This window comes from Podarcis filfolensis (genome assembly GCF_964270895.1).
Source record: "Podarcis filfolensis genome assembly, chromosome: 17".
Lineage (NCBI taxonomy): Eukaryota > Metazoa > Chordata > Lepidosauria > Squamata > Lacertidae > Podarcis > Podarcis filfolensis.
Genome location: NC_139621.1, coordinates 1,773,783 through 1,793,384, shown reverse-complemented (window position 1 = coordinate 1,793,384; position 19,602 = coordinate 1,773,783). Strand labels below are relative to the sequence as shown.

Here is a 19,602-nt window from a genome sequence, read left to right as displayed (position 1 = left end):
GAGAAGGGAGAAGACAGTAGATGAGCAGCCTCCCTCAACCTGGCACTCTCCAGCTATTTTGGACTACAGTTCCCATCAGCCTCAACTAGCATGGCCATGAGGGCCTGGGGGGGGGCTGATGTAGTCCAAAACACTTGCAAAGCTGGAGAAGGCTGGTTGGTTAAGAAGGAATCTGTTCTCTCATCAATGTATTTGTATTTGTTTGTGCGTTTAAATTATCTGTGGCAGCTATGCACTTATGCTACTTGAGGACAATGGTTCTTATACATTATGGTGAGACTGAAGCTGCACAATCCCAACGTGGAGAAACTTATTTAAATGTTGCAAGCCCTAAGCTGAAGCATTGATTCATATAAAACAGTGGCTGGTTGGTTTGTTAAAAAGGTGACTCTGAGCACGTTATGCCTACAAACTCACCAGCAGTCCTGAGTGCCACCTTGCGGGATGCAGCAGTGAAGGGCTTTTTGTGGGGGCTGAAATCCAGCATCACGTGACAGGTAGCCGCCTTCCCATGGTCCCACGGTCCCAGGGTGATGGGGTGGGTGACTGTAACGTTGGCACGCTCAGGCCTGGTATAGTTCCAGAGTTTCTGCGAATGTAGCCTCTCTGCCCCTTTGAAGAAGGTCACTGTGAGCTTGCTGAGGGGAGCCACTCTTACAATGTGGCATTTCAGGTTATAGTGCCAGCTTTGGCCTGTGGAAGACTTCTGGAGCTCCATGATCACCTGCTCTGGAGGGTCTGAAATGACACATAAAGCAAGGGAAACATTAAGATTGCCAGGCAGCCCACTGGGCTTCCATGTTCCTCTCCTCTGTCCACTGCGCTGCCAAGATCTGAATGTGTCAAATGCCTCTTGGCAGTGCCACCCTTGATTCACACTGAACTTGTTAGTGTTGACTACACCATCCTCATCAGACCCATGGGGGACAATGTGCATGTGCTGAAGATCATCTATGCTTTTTATTTTTTAAAGGATCTCTCGCCTGATGGTTTGCAGGTTTGTGATGGCCAATGGTTTTTAGCAAACAAATTTGAATCACTGTACAAATTGACCTAATCTGCACCTCCCAGAATATGCTTTGTGCAGATTGCCACCTTCCAAATGTGCTGGTGCAATTCTTAGTTCAAAAACATTACCAAAATAAATGTTAAAACTAGTATTGTAGGGCAGAAAATACCGTATTTTTCCCTCTATAACACGCAGATTTTTTCTCCTAAAAAGGAAGGGGAAATGTCTGTGCGTGTTATTGAGCGAATGTGTGGTCCCTGGAGCCAAATGGCAAAAAAAATCAGGCAAAAATCAAATCGCGCGTCTCGGAGAAGGGAAACCTGAAAAGAGGAAGTGGCTGCTTTCCTGCATTCTGCCTCAGGGTCTTACTGCCCACCCCCCTCTGTTTCCTTGCTGTGTTTGCTCAAACGGAACAAAGAGCAGGGAAAGCCCCTCCCCTCCAGGCAAGCAGAGGGGAAAGCGTCTCTGTGCTCCGGTGCTGCTGAAAACATGCAGGAGGGAGAGAGAGAGAGAGAGAGAGAGAGAGAGAGAGGGAAAACTTTTGCCTTCCTTTCCTCCCTCCCGTTATACCCCTCTCCTGCATTCTTAGCCAGCTGCTTCTCTGCATACCCCTCTCGTGCTCCTTGTCCATTCTGTATTTTTCCTTCCTTCCCCACTTAAAATGTGGTTAAAAAGCATGGATCCACATGGATCCTCAGGATCTTTGCATTGGGTCACCCCAAATTCACCATCAGATCACATAGCATGTCCATGGCTACAGCCTGCCCCCCAAAAATCACACACGCACTGTTGCCTGGGGCTGCAATGGTGCAAAAATGTGGTTAAAAAGCATGGATCCACATGGATCCTCAGGATCTTTGCATTGGGTCACCCCAAATTCACCATCAGATCACATAGCATGTCCATGGCTACAGCCTGCCCCCCCCCCAAATCACACACCCACTGTTGCCTGGGGCTGCAATGGTGCAAAAACGTGGTTACAAAACATGGATCCTCAGGATCTTTGCATTGGGTCACCCCAAATTCACCATCAGAGCACATAGCATGTCCATGGCTACAGCCTGCCCCCCCCAAAATCACACACCCACTGTTGCCTGGGGCTGCAATGGTGCAAAAACGTGGTTACAAAGCATGGATCCACAGGGATTCTCAGGATTTTTGCATTGGGTCACCCCAAATTCACCATCAGATCACATGTCTGTGGCCACAGCATGAAGCACAAAAATGATACATCCACTGTTTCATTCAGAATGTTTTTTCCCTTGTTTTCCTCCTCTAAAAACGATGTGCGTGTTATGGTCAGGTGCGTGTTATCGAGCGAAAAATACGGTACATTTAGAATTGCCATTTTGGGGAAGAAAAATGTGTTTAAAACCTGTATTTAAATGCTAATTTTCACGCTGATTGTTTTGTTTAAAATTATAGATTAATATGAAAATGGGACAGAACAGGTTTGTGAGTAGACGTGTACAAAACTGACATGGGACAGAAATAGACTGATTTGTCCATTTTATTATAAATATTTACCAACAGCCGGCGTGTGGCCCAAGGAGAGCACTGCCTAATCTTCCAAGGGCCACATGGCGGTGGTGAGCCAGAGGCAAGAGTGAGCTGAGCAACGACTGTGACTCTTACCCCTGCAGAGCTGGCTACATCTGAAGCCTGCAAACGCCAGAGGTTTCCACACACATACAAACCACAAGCACACCTCTTCATCCACCCTCCAGGCAAGCGACAGACATTGTCATAGTTCAAGGACAGATTCCTCCAGGAGGATGCAGGGGGGAGTCTGAGAGGGACATGGCATGGGTGGGGTCACCCTGAGGGTCAGAAAAGTGAGGCTGGGGTGGGGGGGCATTAGTCTCCAGACCTGAGGTACCCCCACCCCTGCCTATAGCTTTAAAATGTTATGATTTTGTGGCAGGGGGCAGACTCCTCATAATCCTAAATGTAGTAAATTTAGCTGATTTTTGGAGTATGAAGGGAAGATGCCAGGCCAGTGGAAATAAAGGCTAAATCAGTTCTCCTGTTCAGGAGATTGCAAAAAGAGATGTCATTAAAATAAACACAAGGAGAACTAAGTGGCAGGCCATTAAGATCAACGGACCATGCAGATGAGAAGTGGGAAGAACTGAGAGGGGAAGGTTGCCAGGGTAAACGGGGGCAGAGGGTGTCCTTTTCCAACAGAGATTTTGGGTGGAAGGGTTTCTGGGAAGAAGGAGAGGGAATGGACAGAGCTCCATGCAGGGACAGAAGGGCAGCAGCTAGCCTGGCTGGCTGGCAGAAGCAGGCTGTGGCAGAGAGATGTGGGGATGGTGCTTAGGATGCCTCTGAATCCACTGCTGCTGTGCTGCTGGGAAGGAGAATGCTGTGAACTCTCCCTCCATCAAGACTCAGGTTGCGAATATGTGTACAATGAACCATATATCTTAAAGACACTTATCTCCGCTGTGCCTTAATTTCTCAACAGAAATGCAACCCTGGTTAAGTGCCAGGACCTCTGGGATCTTGCTACCGCTTGGAAGGGATTGCGATGGCCTCTGTAACAATATCTATATCAAGTCACATGTATGAGAGTGTAGAGGGACACTTTAAAAATAAATAAATGGGTGGCTCCCATCCCCCCCCCCGTGAAGCTCCTGATTGGGTGGAGAGAGGGGGAGAAAAGGTACTCTCAGGCTCACCCACACTTCTGCTTGTTCTGTTCTTAGAGAGCATGGATCTCTAGGAGACTTGTCACAGGAAAATTTGCTCTTCAGCTCTAAATCAGAGCAAACATCAATCCAGAGAAAACCCAAATTGCCATTTGCTCCAACTGAATGTGAAAGAACAGTTTTCTCCAGGGAAAAGCAGCAGGACAAGAGGAAGTGTGGATTAGTCCTCAGATACAACATTGAGAAGAGGCTACGTAGGTTGTAGAGGCCCAGTAAGCCTCAAAAAAACCTGTGCTTGTACAGACTTCTGCTTGTCCCACATCTAGAAAGTACGGGCCCAAAAGGTTTTCCTCTTGCCCCGTTCCATTCCCAGGGATAACCCACGCTTTAGCGATAAATTGGAACAAATGGAAATCTGGGAAAAACCTGAATCGCCGTTTGCTCCAATTGAGCACTAAAGAGTGGTTTCCCTGGGCAGGACAAAAGCAGCAGGACAAGAGGAAAGTGTGGATAAGCCCTTAACTCCTCAAAACCAGGAAGAACAACTACTTGGAGCAACAGGAATAAGTAAATAGTCTCATCATGGCTCTGCAACTTCTAAGTTGGAATTGTAATGGTTTGAATATGCCTCGAAAGAGGAAAGCTGTTTTTCATATATTGAAGAAAGAACAACTGGATTTGATCTGTTTACAAGAAACACATGTGACGAGGTTACAAAGGAAAATATTGGTGAATAAAAGATTGGGTCAAGAATTTATTTCATCAGACAAAGTTAAAAAAAGAGGAGTTGTGATATATGCAAAGGAAAAATTACTACCGAAATTTGTTTTTAAAGATGAACAAGGAAGATTCCTGGCAATTGAAATTCAAATCCAAGGAGAGAAATTTTTAGCCGTAGGAATTTATGCACCGAACGAGGGGAAATCTGAATTCTTTAAGAAGTTGCATGAGATTTTGTTGGACTATATGGATTATAATCTTATTTTGATGTGAGACATGAATGGAGTAGTATCTACTAATATGGACAAAGCACAAAGACAGGTACTCACTAAGGATGGAAGATTACCAAAAACTTTTTTTGAAATGACTGACAATATGGACTTGATTGATATTTGGAGAACAAAGAATCCTCTTGAGAGAGAGGGAACCTTCTTTTCTGAAGCCAAAATGACATGGACCAGAATCGACCAAATCTGGGTTACTAGAGGAATGGCATCAAAGATAAAGAAAGTGGAAATCTGCCCAAAAACCTGCTCCGACCACAATGCAGTAAGAATGGAGATGAAGCAAATATCAACTGGATCCTTTAGATGGAGGATGAATGACACCTTATTTAGAGATGAAGAAGTTTACAAAAAGGCCCAAAAAACTTTGAGAGATTATTTTGAAATAAACATGAACACTAATGTGGAAAAAAGAGTAATCTGGGACGCAAGTAAAGCTGTTATGTGAGGATTTCTGATACAACAAAATGCAATAAAAAAGAGAAGCCAAAATGAGAAAAAAGACAAGATTTTGGAGAAGATAAAAGAAGGGGAAAAGAAACTAAGATCAAAACCAAAGTCCAAAGAGATTTTGAGAGAAATCAAATTGTATCAAATACAATATATGGAGCTGATGAATCAAGAAATAGAATGGAAAATTAAACAAATGAGACAAAAGACATTTGAATCAGCAGATAAATGCGGCAAACTATTGGCTTGGCAAATGAAGAAAAGACAAAAATTAAATACGGTTACAAATCTAGAAGTGGAAGGAAAGAATGTATATAAGCCAAATGAGATTAGAAACTGCTTCCAGAGATATTTTAAACAATTATATACACAAGGGCCGCAGAAAGAGACAGATATAGACAATTTTCTCAAGACTTATGGATTACAAAAAATTTCTTATGAAAGTAAAATAGGTTTGAACCAGAAAATAACTGAACAGGAAATAGAAGGTGCCATTCAAAATATGCAACTGGGCAAGTCTCCGGGACCGGATGGGCTTACTTCCAGATACTATAAAATGTTAAAGGAGTGGCTAGTACAACCTATGAAGGAAGTTTGTAATGAAATTTTGGAGGGGAAAAAGGCACCAGAAACGTGGAAAGAAGCTTATATTACACTTATACCAAAGACTGAGACTGAAAAGAACCAACTTAAGAACTACCGCCCTATCTCGTTACTAAATGTGGATTACAAAATTTTTGCTGATATTCTGGCTAAGAGACTGAAAAAAGTTTTGATGGAGGAGATTCACAGGGACCAAGCGGGCTTTCTCCCGAGAAGGCATATGTCAGATAATGTAAGGAATATAATAGACATTTTGGAAAAGCTAGAAGTGAACATAAATACTAAAGCAGTTTTGATATTTGTGGATGCGGAGAAAGCCTTTGACAATATTTCTTGAGTTTTATGAAGAAGAATCTTCAGGGGATGGGGGTAGGCCAAGGATTTGAAAATGGTATAGGTGCAATATACTCAGAGCAGAAAGCAAAGTTAATTGTAAACAATATGGTTACGGAAGAGTTTAAGATAGAAAAAGGGACACGTCAGGGGTGCCCAATCTCTCCATTACTTTTTATATCAGTCCTGGAAGTCTTGCTGAATATGATTAGAAAGGACCAGTTGGTTAAGGGGGTACAGGTCGGAGCTAAACAATACAAATTGAGAGCATTTGCAGATGATTTGGTACTTACGTTACAAGAGCCAGAATCTAGTACTAAAAGGGTTTTAGAACTAATTCAATATTTTGGCCAGGTTGCAAGATTAAATTGAATAAATCCAAAACTAAGGTATTGGGAAAAAACTTAACACCTATGGAAAGGGAGAAGTTTCAGAATGAGACAGGTTTAACTGTGGTGAAGAAAGTGAAATACTTGGGGATCAATATGACAACTAAAAATGTGAATTTGTTTAATTATGAAAAATGCTGGACAGAGGTAAAAAAAGATTTAGAAATTTGGTCAAAATTGAAGCTTTCCTTGTTGGGTCGAATTGCAGCTATAAAGATGAATGTATTGCCTAGAATGTTATTTCTGTTTCAAAAATTGCAAATTGTTGACAAGATGGACTGTTTCAAGAAGTGGCAGAAAGATATTTCAAAATTTGTCTGGCAGGGCAAGAAGCCCAGGATAAAATTTAAGATATTAACTGATGCAAAAGAAAGGGGGGGATTTGCCCTGCCAGATTTTAAACTTTATTATGAATCAGCGGCTTTCTGCTGGTTGAAAGACTGGCTACTTCTTGAGAATACAGATATATTGGATCTAGAAGGGTTCAATAATATTTTTGGATGGCATGCATATTTGTGGTACGACAAGGTCAAAGCTCATAAAGCTTTTAAAAACCATATTGTCAGGAAAGCACTGTATAATGTCTGGATTAGGTATAAAGACCTGCTGGAGAACAAAACTCCCAGGTGGTTGTCCCCAATGGAGGCAAAGGCTGTGAAAAAACTTAATATGGAGTCTAAATGGCCGAAATATTGGGAAATTTTGGAACAAGAAGGGGATGTAATGAAATTGCAGAGTTATGAGAAATTGAAAGATAAAGTGAGAGATTGGCTCCATTACTACCAAATAATGGAGGTCTTTAAGTCAGACAGGAAAATTGGCTTCCAGGTGGAAAAATCAAAACTGGAGACAGAACTATTAGAATCCAAAACTAAGAATTTGTCAAAAATGTGTAACTTGCTGTTGGAATGGAATACACAGGATGAAATAGTTAAATCAGCTATGATCAAGTGGGCACAAGATATTGGTCATAACATTATGTTCGAGGACTGGGAATGGTTTTGGACCACCGGTATGAAATTTACGGCATGTAATGCCTTGAAAGAAAATATTATGAAAATGATTTATAGGTGGTACATGACTCCAGTCAAGCTCGCAAAAATTTACCACTTGTCTGATAATAAGTGTTGGAAATGTAAAGAGACTGAAGGTACATTCTTTCACCTTTGGTGGACTTGCCCAAGGATTAAGGCTTTCTGGGAAATGATTTATAATGAAATGAAAAAGGTATTTAAATATACCTTCTTGAAGAAACCAGAGGCCTTTCTCCTGGGTATGGTCGGCCAATTGGTGCCAAAGAAGGACAGAACTTTTTTTATGTATGCTACAACAGCAGCAAGAATACTCATCGCAAAGTATTGGAAGACACAAGATCTACCCACCTTGGAAGAATGGCAGATGAAAGTGATAGACTATATGGGACTGGCAGAAATGACCGGCAGAATCCGAGACCAGGGAGAAGAATCGGTAGAAGAAGGTTGGAAGAAATTTAAGGACTATCTTAAGAAACATTGTAAAATTATTGAAGGCTAGAACGATGTTGATTTAGAAATTAAGGAGTTAAAAGCTGTAATGATTATGTGATTAAGAAAAGAAAGGTTAAAAAGTACATAGAAATTAGGGAAAGGATTTGCTGAATTGACTTAATTAGAGAATGGAATACAGAAAGGGGAGGTATGAGGAGGTCGGGAAGGTAAGTTTTATGAATATAAGGGATGGAAACTATACCTGTTTTGTATGTGTGTTTTTTCTTTTTTGGACTGTATGTATTGTTATTGTTTTTGTTTTTACTGTTCTGTTTATTCTGTTTTATATAAATTCCTAAACTTTAATAAATATATTATATAAAAAAAAACACTCCTCAAAACCAGACATTTGTGCTACCATAGCCACCATGCCCCAAACTTTCCCTGGTACAGCCACTTACATGCCACTCTACTTTGATTATTTGATGCCTTTTCCAAGTAGGGCCCTTCCGGCCTCAGATCCAGAACTGCACGGCAGGTGACTTCCTCTCCGTGGTCATTCTGCTGAGCGGTGATGCTGTTGCTTGTCACCACAACATTGCCGGCTTCAGGATTCCTGTGGTCCTCAAAGGTCTCCACATACAGCCTCCTCTCCCCTTGATACAAGGTCACGGTGAGGTTCCGGATGGGGGCAACATTGAAAACTCGACAAGTCACATTATACTCCTTACCCACCTCCACTTCTTGCAGCGGATCCAACACTACGCGCTCCGGAGCTCCTGGAACAGAATAAAAAGTGACAACTCTTCATTTGTTTATCTATTTTAGAGGGGCAGAAGAACATAAGGGTGAAGGTTCTGCCTCTCTGTGTCTCCTCTGGAAATAATTCTTCCTGCGTGCTCCCAGGACAGAGGGTGGTGTGCCCAGACCTTAAGGATGAGGCCCATGAGGTCATGAGGCAGCCCCTCTCAGCGCACTTCCAGCTTCCTCCTTTGCAAAGTGTGTTGAACCAAAGGTGGACTGTTCCAGAAGCTTTGCTAACACCAACTTGGTAGTCAAGATAACCGCACAATTAACTGGTGGTTGTTGTAGCAGTGAGCTGATTTATGCTTATATTCACTTGCTTTGATATAGGCTAAATGGCTTTGCTGTGATGCTATCCTCACCTGTGGGCTTGGGATACTGGGCTCTGAGCCCAGGAAGGGGAACTATCTGTCAGACTTGGGTATTTGCCACCTATGCCCTCATCTGGGCAGGTGAAGCAACGGGAAGCCTTAGGCAAAGTGACAAATGCTGCTTTGTGTATGAAGAATGTTATGCACCTTTGCTTGGGCACAGACAAGCCATCTCTCTGCTGTGGCGTCTGTCCCACATCTGCAAAGGCTTGGGAAGCTGGCAGGCTGATTTGCAGTAAGTCTATACCTTTCTTAACAAAGCTCTGGAACTGATCACTCTGGCGCCTTGGACATCCTTCTCCGGTATACCTGCACCCCACCCCTCCCACCAGGCCTCTTTGGACGGACAGCAGAGCCAGAGCAGTCTGGGCATGCAGTCCCTCAGAATTCCACCAGAGGGCGAGAGCCTCTCTCTGATTGGCTACCAAGATAGCCAGCCAGAGGGGAGGGAGGGAGAATAAAAAGAGCATTTTCTGAGGGAGTGTTGAGCTAGAGATAGAGACCTGGGCATAGCCGGGGTTTTGGTCAGTTAGTTAAGCATTTCTCTTGTTTTCCTTGATTTCCCATTGCCCTCCCTTGGCTAGGCCCATGCACAGAGATAAAGCTAGAGATAGAATTTTCAGGGGCAGTTTTGGGAGGGAGAGTTGTTGAGTTGATTCTGCTCAATGTGTGTAACATCCACTCTGAGGAAATTATCTACAGCGAGAGAAAGGAGAGAGCCAGTGTGGTGTAGTGGTTAAGAGTGGTAGTCTCGTAATCTGGGGAACCGGGTTCGCATCCCCGCTCCTCCACCTGCAGCTGCTGGGTGACCTTGGGCTAGTCACACTTCTCTGAAGTCTCTCAGCCCCTCTCACCTCACAGAGTGTTTGTTGTGGGGGAGGAAGGGAAAGGAGAATGTTAGCCGCTTTGAGACTCTGAAGGGAGTGAAAGGCGGGATATCAAATCCAAACTCTTCTTCTTCTTCTTTTGGCTTAGCCTGGAAGACAGTGTGGAGTGTCTTGGGAGAGCATTCAGACAGGAGCTAACCGGAGGGCTAAGGCTGAGCCAGGAGAAGTAGAAGAAGCCGTGAGGACACCGTCTCCTTGGGTCTCCTTCCAGCGAGAAGGGGAGACTCTCAGCGCAGCAGCCTGGCCAAAGATGGGCAAGGCAGGAAGAGCTGCTTCCTTCTGGACAAATGGAGAGGTTGAGAGAGACAGAGGCTGGCTGGCTGGCTGGCTGAGGGAAGTCCCTTCCCCGGCCAGCAGCAAGGGACAGGGGGCTCTGCCAAGAAGCTACTGTGGCCCCGGCACAAGAAGCACCACTCAAGGGGGTCCACTGGACCTGTCCCTCCTGGAGTCCCATAGCCTGGGGAAAGGCTGCTCTGGCACCAAGGGGCTCAGGAGCTGGAAAGAGGCTGTCACCAATCCACTAAGTCTGCTGGGACCAGAACAAACTCTGGGGCCCTGTGCTTGCTGTCGTGAGAGGACCTCAGCAGAACGCAAGGCGAGCAAGAAGTCACTGAAGAGGACTTGCTCTTGTTTTGATGTTTTGTGGGCTTTTGGCCCTGTGCTACCTGAGGAAAGGAGCGCAAAGCTGGATCAAGGGCCTGCTGGTCTTGTCATGTTTAGGCATGTTTCACCACCACCCCTCCATCCAGGGATCGTGGGGCATTTAGTGTCCAACTCCTTCAGGATGCACACAAGAGGCAGAGCTCCTGTATGTACATTCTGTAAAATAATCAGCTGAATTATGCAAAACAGCATCCTGACATGCACAAATAACGGGGAAATGGAAATTTGCTTTGTTTGCTTCCATCACAAATGTTATCACTTCAAGTCCCTGAAGCCAGACTTCCTTGAAGGGTGCCAAAACCAGACTGGATGGGCTTTGCAAGGGGAGGTTTTCCTACTGGTTGTCCTTCAATGTGGAATTCTTTCCTTCAACAAAGTCAGAATCCGTGCATCTCCTAAAAGCTATTTCTGTTTTATCACCATCATCTGTTTGTTTGGTATACCGCCCTTCATCTGCCGATCTCAGGGGAGTTCACAACGTTGTTTTAGGGCTAAACTGGGCTGGCGGAGGTGGAGTTGGGAATGTCCCCTGCCTGAAACCCTGGAGAGCCACTGCCTGTCAGTGCAGACAATACTGAGCCAGGTGGGCCAATGGTCTGACTTGGCATGAGGCAGTTTCCTGTGTCCTGTGTCCATTTCATTTTATCCAAATGCTTTTGTGCACATTTAATACGTCTGCCAGGCATCTTGGGGAATCTGCTCTCAGTTACAGTTCTGGGCTGGATGGGCCTATGGTCTGACTCTGTATTTCTTATTTTCCTTGACAGGACTCATGACAGCTTACAGATAAGAACAAGAACCATTAAAAAGTCCATTATTAAAATACAGCTGAATATTGGTAGAATTAAAACGATATAACTATATGAAATCTGTTTAAAACATACCAATAGTTACCATAAAAGCAGCACAGCACCAGCCCTTTCAATAAAAGCAGTCAGTTCTCAAAGGGCTGCTGGAAAAAGAAAGACTCCCTGCCAGTGGGGTGCACATTCAACCACTTTCTTGTCTGGACTCCTGCTGAATTTGAATCTGTGGCTCTAAGCAGAGGAAACCCCTCCCTGTGTCCCACTGAGTAAGCTCCACTTCCCTTCAAGGTGAGCTGAATGATTATTCCAAGGCAGTCTAAAATATGACTTACGGTAAACGGTGATGGCTGCTTCCTGAAATGTATTACTTTGACATGTAGCATAACACTGTGGTTTTGGTTCCCAGCTGCTGACGTTGGTGAGGCTGAAGGCTCTCCAAGTAGGTCCGTCCCCTGCCGGAACATTGTTTAAGCTGGTCTCCAGGGCAATGTTCTTGCAACTGGCACTGCAGTTTAATACAATGGAGCCTCCAAATTCCACCACAGGCTTTATGGGCCAAATCCTCAGAAACTCCTGCTCCTGCTGAGCCCCTGAAAACACAACAGATACAACTTGTATGAAAATGCAATAATATAGCGGGGAGGGTATATAAATGTTGAGGAAATGTTTGGGGGAAGCAGGGGCACTGAGTAGGGGAGAGTGGGGGGCCAGGCCCCCATATTTCTGATTAAAGGGCCAGGATACCCCAAAGTTATTTGCAGCCGTGCATGCATGCCACGGGGCATGCTTGCATCACGTGCACAAACCGCAGGACATCAGCACACCCCAGAGCGTGTGTGAATGATGTCAGCATGCTGCGAGCATGCTGCGGTGGGTGCTGACATCATGAATACCTGCCACAGAGAATATGCAGACGGTGTGCTGATGTTGCGTGGCCCTGGGCCTCCTTAATTGCGGGGGCAAGGCAGTGCACATGGGAGGTAGTAAGGGCTTGTCCACAATTCCTCTTGCTCCACTCAGTCAGAGCAAATGGCAATTCAAGTTTTCTCCAGATTGACGTTTGTTCCAATTTAGTACGAAAGGACAGGTTTTCCCTGGGAAAGGAGCAGGGCAAAGGGAAAACTGCTCAGACTCGTGCCTGGAAAGCATGGGTCAAGCAGAAAACTGTAACCCATAAGAGAGGAACAGACAAAAGACAGAAAAAGGTATGCCAGGGATGGGCGAACTTGGGGAGAGTGTAGCAGGCCAGGAGATCACTAGAGGCCCTGCTGTCCTTTGTGGCTAGGAGTGCCTTTTACCAGCTGCCTGGTTCGCCAAGGACAGCCATTCCTAGACAGGGAAAGTCTGCTCACTATAGTACATGTTTGTAACCTTGAGGCTAGATTGCTGACATGTACTCTATGTGGGGTTGCCCTGGATCTAGTTCAGAAGCTCCAGCTGGTGCTGAATAGGCCAGAAGGCTGTTGGGAGCTTCTGGTTGAGAACATGTGACACCATTGTTGAAACTGCTGCCACTGGCTGCCTATCTGATACCAAGCCATGTTCAAGGTTCTTGTATTGATTACAAAGCCCTGAACGACCTCAGGACCATCTGCAGGAGTGTCTCTAGTCATTCCCTGCGCTGGTGAGGCTCATATGACAACAATGAGAAACCAAGCCTTTAATCTTATCCACCCACTCCTGTGGAACTCTGTACCAGACACGGGGGGGGGGGGGGATCCTCAGCAGCCATGTGCACACGCTGCACATGCTGATTTTAATTGTGCAGCCTGCTGGCATGCTCATGCCACTCTCACACACCCTGTGGCATGTGCATGATGTGCTGACATCACTCGTGCATGTCATGTGGCACCAGCCCCTTAAATTGTGGTGGCAAGGTGGCATCCTTGCTGCCAATAGAGATTCAGCGGGTGCCTTCTGTGCCAACTTTTAAGCAGCTGTTGAAAACCTTTCTGTTCCACCAGGCAATTAAGAGTATGTCTCCCACTATAGTCTATTAATGTTTGTTTTTAATAGCTTTTTGCTTCCAACTTATTGTTAACCGCTTTTCACGTTTAATTTGTTTTTAACTTTTTGTGATTTTATTGCCTGGTTTTATGTTTTTATATTGTTCATAGATTAATTGAATTGTATAGTTGGAAGGGACCCCAAGATCCAGCCCCCTGATATGTAAACCACTGTGATATATTTTTACAATGTACTGCTATATAAATATATTTATAAATAAATTACAATAAGTATCAAGGTCCCAAATCATATAGAACCTAAAAATTAACAGCAGCACTTTAAATACTTCCAGATGGTCACTAAATCAAGTGTATACAGAGGTACCTCGGTTTATGAACTTAATTTGTTCCGGAAGTCCATTCTTAAACCGAATTGTTCTTAAACCAAGGCACACTTTTCCTACTGAGGCCTCCTGCCTTTCCACTGTTTGCCTTCTGTTTGGCTTCTGAGGCAAAGTTCGCTAGCCGGAACACCTACTTCCGGTTTTGTGGAGTTCATTAACAGGACTGTTCGTAGGCTGAGGTACCACTGTACTGGAAATTAGGTTTGTGCAATTAATATGGATTAAAACACTCTGTGGCTCTAGCACAACAAATCTATTGTCTCTTCACACACACACACACACACATCTAAGCAGTTTGTGTTCCTATACAGTCTTCAGAGTTCACACGATGTTCCCCTCAGACAACACCATCTCGATGCCTTTTTCTTGTAAGTGCATGTTCATCAGATACAGGTCTTTTCTATAAATCAGGGGAAATTGTCACGTGACAAAGACACCTGAGAGCAGAAGCAGCCAGCAGGCTGGGAAGGGCTGGGACGGCACAGTCATTTGGGCCTCCTAAAGTTATTCAGGCCTAACTGCTAACTGGGGAGTCCCTCTGGCAGGGGACTTGGCAGCCATTTTCTCTCTCTGCTCTCTGTAAGATTTCAGTCAGAGTCCGTCCGCCTCAGTTGTGAGCAGAGTCAGTATGGAATCTCAGTCAAACTGTTTGGAAGCATGTTGTTTATGAAGAAGTTTATTTTAACTCAGTAAAGCTCTTATTCTTTCACTTAAAAACTCTGCATTATTAATTTACGCTGCGCGTCAGAAATGAGGCTCCAGACCAAAGAGAGTCACAGACAATTTGTTTTGGTGTTTCGGGTGAATCAATTTTCACTTTCTGCTACTCCCCTTTCAGTGCCCGCTGCTTTCACATTGCTTTCATTTTCAGCCATGCTCATAAATATTTCTGGTGTGCTCCTGAATGGAGCGTAGCCTTATAAGTTTTCTCCCTTTTGACGCCTCAGATTTGCACAAAACCAGCTATTTGCACAAATTACTGTATTTTTCTGTGTATATATTTTTTCAAGTTTAAAATTGGGGGTTGTTTATACACAGATAGCACATATGGGGGATTTCTTTATCTGGAGTCCCCCAAAATAGGGGTCATGTTATACACGGGGGGGGGGGGGGTTATACATGGAAAAATACAGTACATGAAAAATGGTGTGCCAGAAATGGCCTGACTGTACACTTTTGTGTATTTGCTGGGTGGAGTTTCACAAAAGGGAATGCCTACTGCTATGGATGGGAAAGACCTAAGCTGCTCCTCATACACTGTATGTGTGGCTGTGGACTGGGGGGGGGTCAGCCTCTAAACAATGCCCCAAAGTGGACAGGCCCCTATAAACAACCCACAGGCATATCAGAATAAATGCTCATTGCAGTACAACTTGACTTCCCAGCAAATCAGAATGAATATCAATAACCGCTAAATAAGCTTTGTGCAAGCAAATCATTGCAAATGCTGAATAAATAGCTCCTCTGGAGGAGCCCTTTGAAATGGGATTGAGCTGAGTGTACAGTCCCAGTTTCGGAGCACCGACCTGGAAATGCCGTGAGGGTCACAGCACACCACAGAAAGTCAATGCAGAGCTTCCAGGATCTCATTACTGTTAAGAAAGAGAGAAAAGCAGAGTTTTAGCTTCCAAAAGAATTCTCTCCAACCAACCTTTAAAAGGAATCCAAGGTTTTCCCCTTGGCTTACTTCTTCTGGTTTAGAAGCATTGCCCAATGACCCATTGATGAGTTTGTAAAGTTGTCATCAACACCAACCCAAATGCTTAGGAATGTACATGAAATAATGTCAAGAAATATAAATATATTTCTTGCAATTTTCAATTCTCAGCAATTTTCTCATCAGGGACATATGAAGCCGCTTTGGGTCCATTGTGTCCAGTACTGTCAATTCTCTTTTCAAACATCCTCTCAGTGGAGATCTGTCAGGATCCCAATCAAGGTTTTTTCACACTCCAAGTTGATTTTTCTTTTGCAGCAGTCTTGTAATGTTTAAAGTTTTGTTGCTGCTGCTTTCTGTTTCCCTTTAGATTACTGCAGTTTAAACATGATCTTTTGCCTCTCTGACGCCTATTTTCCCCTCTGCATTTTCATGGTGTGAAGCTAACCTGCATACCCTTTGAGTAGCAGAGCAGGGCATTAATTACTTACTTGCAATGCAAGTGTGGCCATCTTCAATCGTAGAAGTAAGTCCCACTAAGTTCAAAGGGACTTTCTCCTTTGTGTGATTGCAGCCATACTTATTCTAACTTAATTCTTTCCTTTCATTTTGACTTCTTGCTGTCTTTTTAATTGATTTTAATTTTTAATCAGTTTTGTAATCTTTTTCAATGAGGTAAGGGATATATACCAGTACATAGCAGGTAAACAATTGAATTGACTTTGTTTTTCTATTAAGTAGCAACACAAATCCCATAGATTTACTTCTTTTCCTTCACCATGTTCCTCTCCTCCCCTTGCTCTATGAAACTCAAAGATATACATGAGGTTATTCAATTTTATTCTCAACAACTGCCGTGTCAGGTTGGCCAGGCTGAAAGAATGATGGGCCAAACAAGACCACCCAAGCAGCTTCTGTCAAAGGCAGCAGTTTGGCTTCCATTATCCACCCCCACCTCTGGCTAGCTAGAAGAGGAAATCCCAGGGTTTGTGCACTTTTCCCAGTCCCCAAGAAGTGACACAGAGGGGGCTGGCTCACTTACCTGCAGTGACAAAAGTGGCTGGAAGAGTAAAGAGCACCCAAGCAAGACAAATGGCAGGCGGTGAGGCTGGTGTTCTCTCCCTGCTGTGAGACTGCAGGATGAGCTATATGAATATAAGGAGAGCAAGCAACATGCAGGAAAGATAAGAAGGCTTCTGCTGGTGGTGGGCTGAGGGCGCTGTATCCTTTCTGCTAGAGGAAGATAAGTCAGCAAAACTCAAGAGTGCCTAGAAAGAACATTCTGGAGGAGCAGGCTAGGCACAGCCTAGCCAAAGCAACTGCTTTTAGTAAGAGAAAGAGTTGGGGGAGGAGGTGAATCTATCAGTTTTGCTTTATCTCAGTTTCTCATTTTCCCGGCCTTCTGTTCAGTTATCCACATTTTGCATTTGTGATTATGTTTTTAAAAAGGATTTCTTATTAACAATTGTGAGCATTTTAATGAAAATTTCTTGTAATATACACATTTTTGTATGCAAATTTGACTAATATTTTCACTTTCCTCTAGTGCTTTTCAACCAGTGCACCGTGGCACCCAGGGGCACCTTGAATATTGGTCAGGGGTGCAGTGGGCAGCACTGGCCTCCATCCCTCCCTCCTTCTCTTCCTCCTCTGATGCCCTCTCATGTCTCTCACAAATCCAGAGATTTGTGCAGCTGTTTGTTGTAGCGGCCCTGGCCTTGGAGAAAGTAAGCATGCGAGAGAGGGTTTCCGAGGAGAGGAGGCTGAGGGAACTCTCCACAAGGGAGGGTGTCCAAAAGAGGGGTGGGGGCTGACAGCTCAGCAGGCAAGGGACAACAACATAACTGAGCCCCTGAGACTCGGAGCATGTTTCCCTGCAGGGGAGCTGGAGGAAGAATGCAGTTGGTCAAGGGAACTGTTAAATCATAAAAGTTGAAAACCTCTGCTCTAGTACATGCAATTTGCATACATTATTTGGCTAGAACTGCATCACAAGAGTCAGAGAAGTGTGAATTTTCTAAGGATAGCCATGTTTCAGTTTGCATCTTTTTCCAGAAAGTGTAAATTGGCTAGGTTAGCATTAAAATCCAAACCAAATCACTTTTCTCCCCATCCCTAACAAGAGTTCAGCATGTGCTGAAGGCTGAAGTTCTGGTTGAACACAGTGGGATTTACTTCTGAATAAACAGGCATAGGATTGTCTTGCCCCTTCTCCCCTTGTATAGAATCACTGAATTGTAGAACTGGAAGGCAGTGGCGTAGCGTGGGGGGTGCCAGGGGTGCCGGCCGCACCGGGCGCAACATCTGGGGGGGGCGCAAGTCCAGAGGGAAGGGACAAGCAATCGAGGCTTGGTTGGGGTGGGGGGTCGTCGTCTCCACCACTGCTTCTGTTTCCCGCGAGCTGGGCGCGGCTAGCCATGCAAGCGCGGCGCCTGGCCAAGCGCTCCAGCCTGGGGAGCCGGCGCCTTAGCGCCTCGCCGTCGGCCGCGCAGCCGTTGCCGAAGCTCGACAACTCGTGGGGGCCGCCCCGGCGGGAGGGCTCAGCGGCCACCCTCGGAAGACGTGGTGGTCAACGTGGAGGAGGGCGACGACGCCGACGAGGCGGAGGCGGGCGGCGGAGGAGCGGGAGGCAGCGGCAGCCCGCTGCCACCGGCGGAGCACGCCGGGCCGGGCAAGGGCCACGCGACCGCCCGGGGGAGCCTCAAGGTGCGTCGGCGTCGCTGGGCGGGAAAAGCGCCGTCGAAGGCGGGAAAAGCGGCCTGCCTGGGCCAGCGGGGTCGGCGTTCGTTGCTCTAGTCTCCGGGCTGCGTTCCGGAGGGGCTTCGTAGGGCGACCTCTTGGAAGTTGCGCGGGAGGCGGGCCTCGCTTGCGCCCCCACTTGCTTGCAACCCCGAATTCCAGCTCTGGGTAGGAAGAGAATGGGCGGTTAAGAAAGGGGAAGGGGGCATCGGGGCATACGCAGAGTGCCTTCCCAGCACGAGGCTGGAGGGACGGGGCACCGACTCCATTGCAAGGCAGGCTTGCACATCTGACTGCCCTGCCAAACTGGACGGGAGAACCGCCGCATACCACCCCCGCTGCATAACTGTCCCCCCCCCCACCCCCTACCTACCCACCCACGTTTATTGCGAGGGAAATCTAGCTGTCTGCAGGGAAGGGGTTGGGTGCATGTAATGTGTGACAAAGGCATCAGGTGTACGTCTACCGTATTGGGTGGAAAGGGTATAAGGGTGGGGAGGTAGAGTGCATTAAAAAAAAAAAAACATTGTGGATTTAAACAAGGAAAATGTAGCATAATCTACTGTTTGTAAGGGCCCTTTGGGATTGGTTTTACCCATCTCAGACAGTTAGCTCATAGTGTAAATAAAGATGGCTGTTGTTTACATTTTTTTTAATAAAAGCATCAACAACGATCCTTTTGCACGGTCTGTTGTGCTGTGTTGCAGAACTTTTTGCAGTTGCAGGATTAGGGATGGTGTTCTGTGCTACAGTGGCGTAGCGTGGGGGGTGCAGGGGGGGCAGCCACACCGGGCACAACATCTGGGGGGGCGCGCTCCACGGGTTAGGGGGCACAAAATCCACGGATTAGGGGGCGCAAATTACTTGCCTTGCCCCGGGTGCTGACAACCCACGCTACGCCACTGCTGGAAGGGGCCCCAATAGTCATTCATTCATTGCATTTATTTCCCACCTTTCTTCCTCCAATGAGCTCAAGGTGGCGTACATGATTCTCACACTGCTCACTGAATGCCCACAATAACCCCGTGAGGTAGGTTAGGCTGAGAGGCAGTGACTGGGCTTGCTGATGATTTGGTATTGACATTACAGGAGCCAGAATCTAGTACCAAAAGAGTACTGGAACTGATCCAAGAATTTGGACAAGTAGCGGGATTTAAGTTGAATAAGATGAAAACTAAGGTTTTAGAGAAAAATCTAACAGTGACTGAGAGAGAGAGGTTTCAGAAGGAGACAGGATTAACACTGGTTAAGAAAGTGAAATACCTAGGGGTTAACATGACCGCTAAGAATGTGAATTTATTTAAGGATAACTATGAAAAATGTTGGATGGAAGTGAAAAAGGATTTAGAAATATGGTCAAACCTGAAGCTATCATTGTTAGGCCAAATTGCTGTGATAAAAATGAATGTATTGCCAA

The 19,602-nt window shown here is 45.4% G+C and overlaps 2 protein-coding genes across 4 annotated transcripts in view; one reads left to right on the top strand and one right to left on the bottom strand.

Moving 5' to 3' along the window:
* Positions 1–9,910, top strand: part of SHFL (shiftless antiviral inhibitor of ribosomal frameshifting) — a 181,094-nt gene extending 171,184 nt beyond the window's left edge. Inside the window, exon 10 of the transcript XR_014542880.1 lies at positions 9,817–9,910. The gene's annotated coding sequence lies outside the window, so the exon portion shown is untranslated. The remainder of the gene's footprint in view (positions 1–9,816) is intronic.
* LOC310752256 (intercellular adhesion molecule 2-like) overlaps positions 1–16,778 on the bottom strand; it is a 99,605-nt gene extending 82,827 nt beyond the window's left edge. For 2 of the 3 annotated variants that reach the window (XM_083592270.1, XM_083592269.1), the window contains exons 1-4: positions 15,316–15,396; positions 11,772–12,029; positions 8,370–8,687; positions 418–738 (exon numbers count right to left, since the gene is read on the bottom strand). In XM_083592270.1, the coding sequence (XP_083448396.1) occupies positions 418–738; positions 8,370–8,687; positions 11,772–12,029; positions 15,316–15,379 (961 nt within the window). In that variant the 5' untranslated portion in view covers positions 15,380–15,396. Of the gene's footprint in view, positions 1–417; positions 739–8,369; positions 8,688–11,771; positions 12,030–15,315; positions 15,397–16,488 lie in introns of those variants that run through there. The other variant, XM_083592268.1, reaches the window with a different exon arrangement.
* Between the last annotated feature and the right edge of the window lie 2,824 nt (positions 16,779–19,602).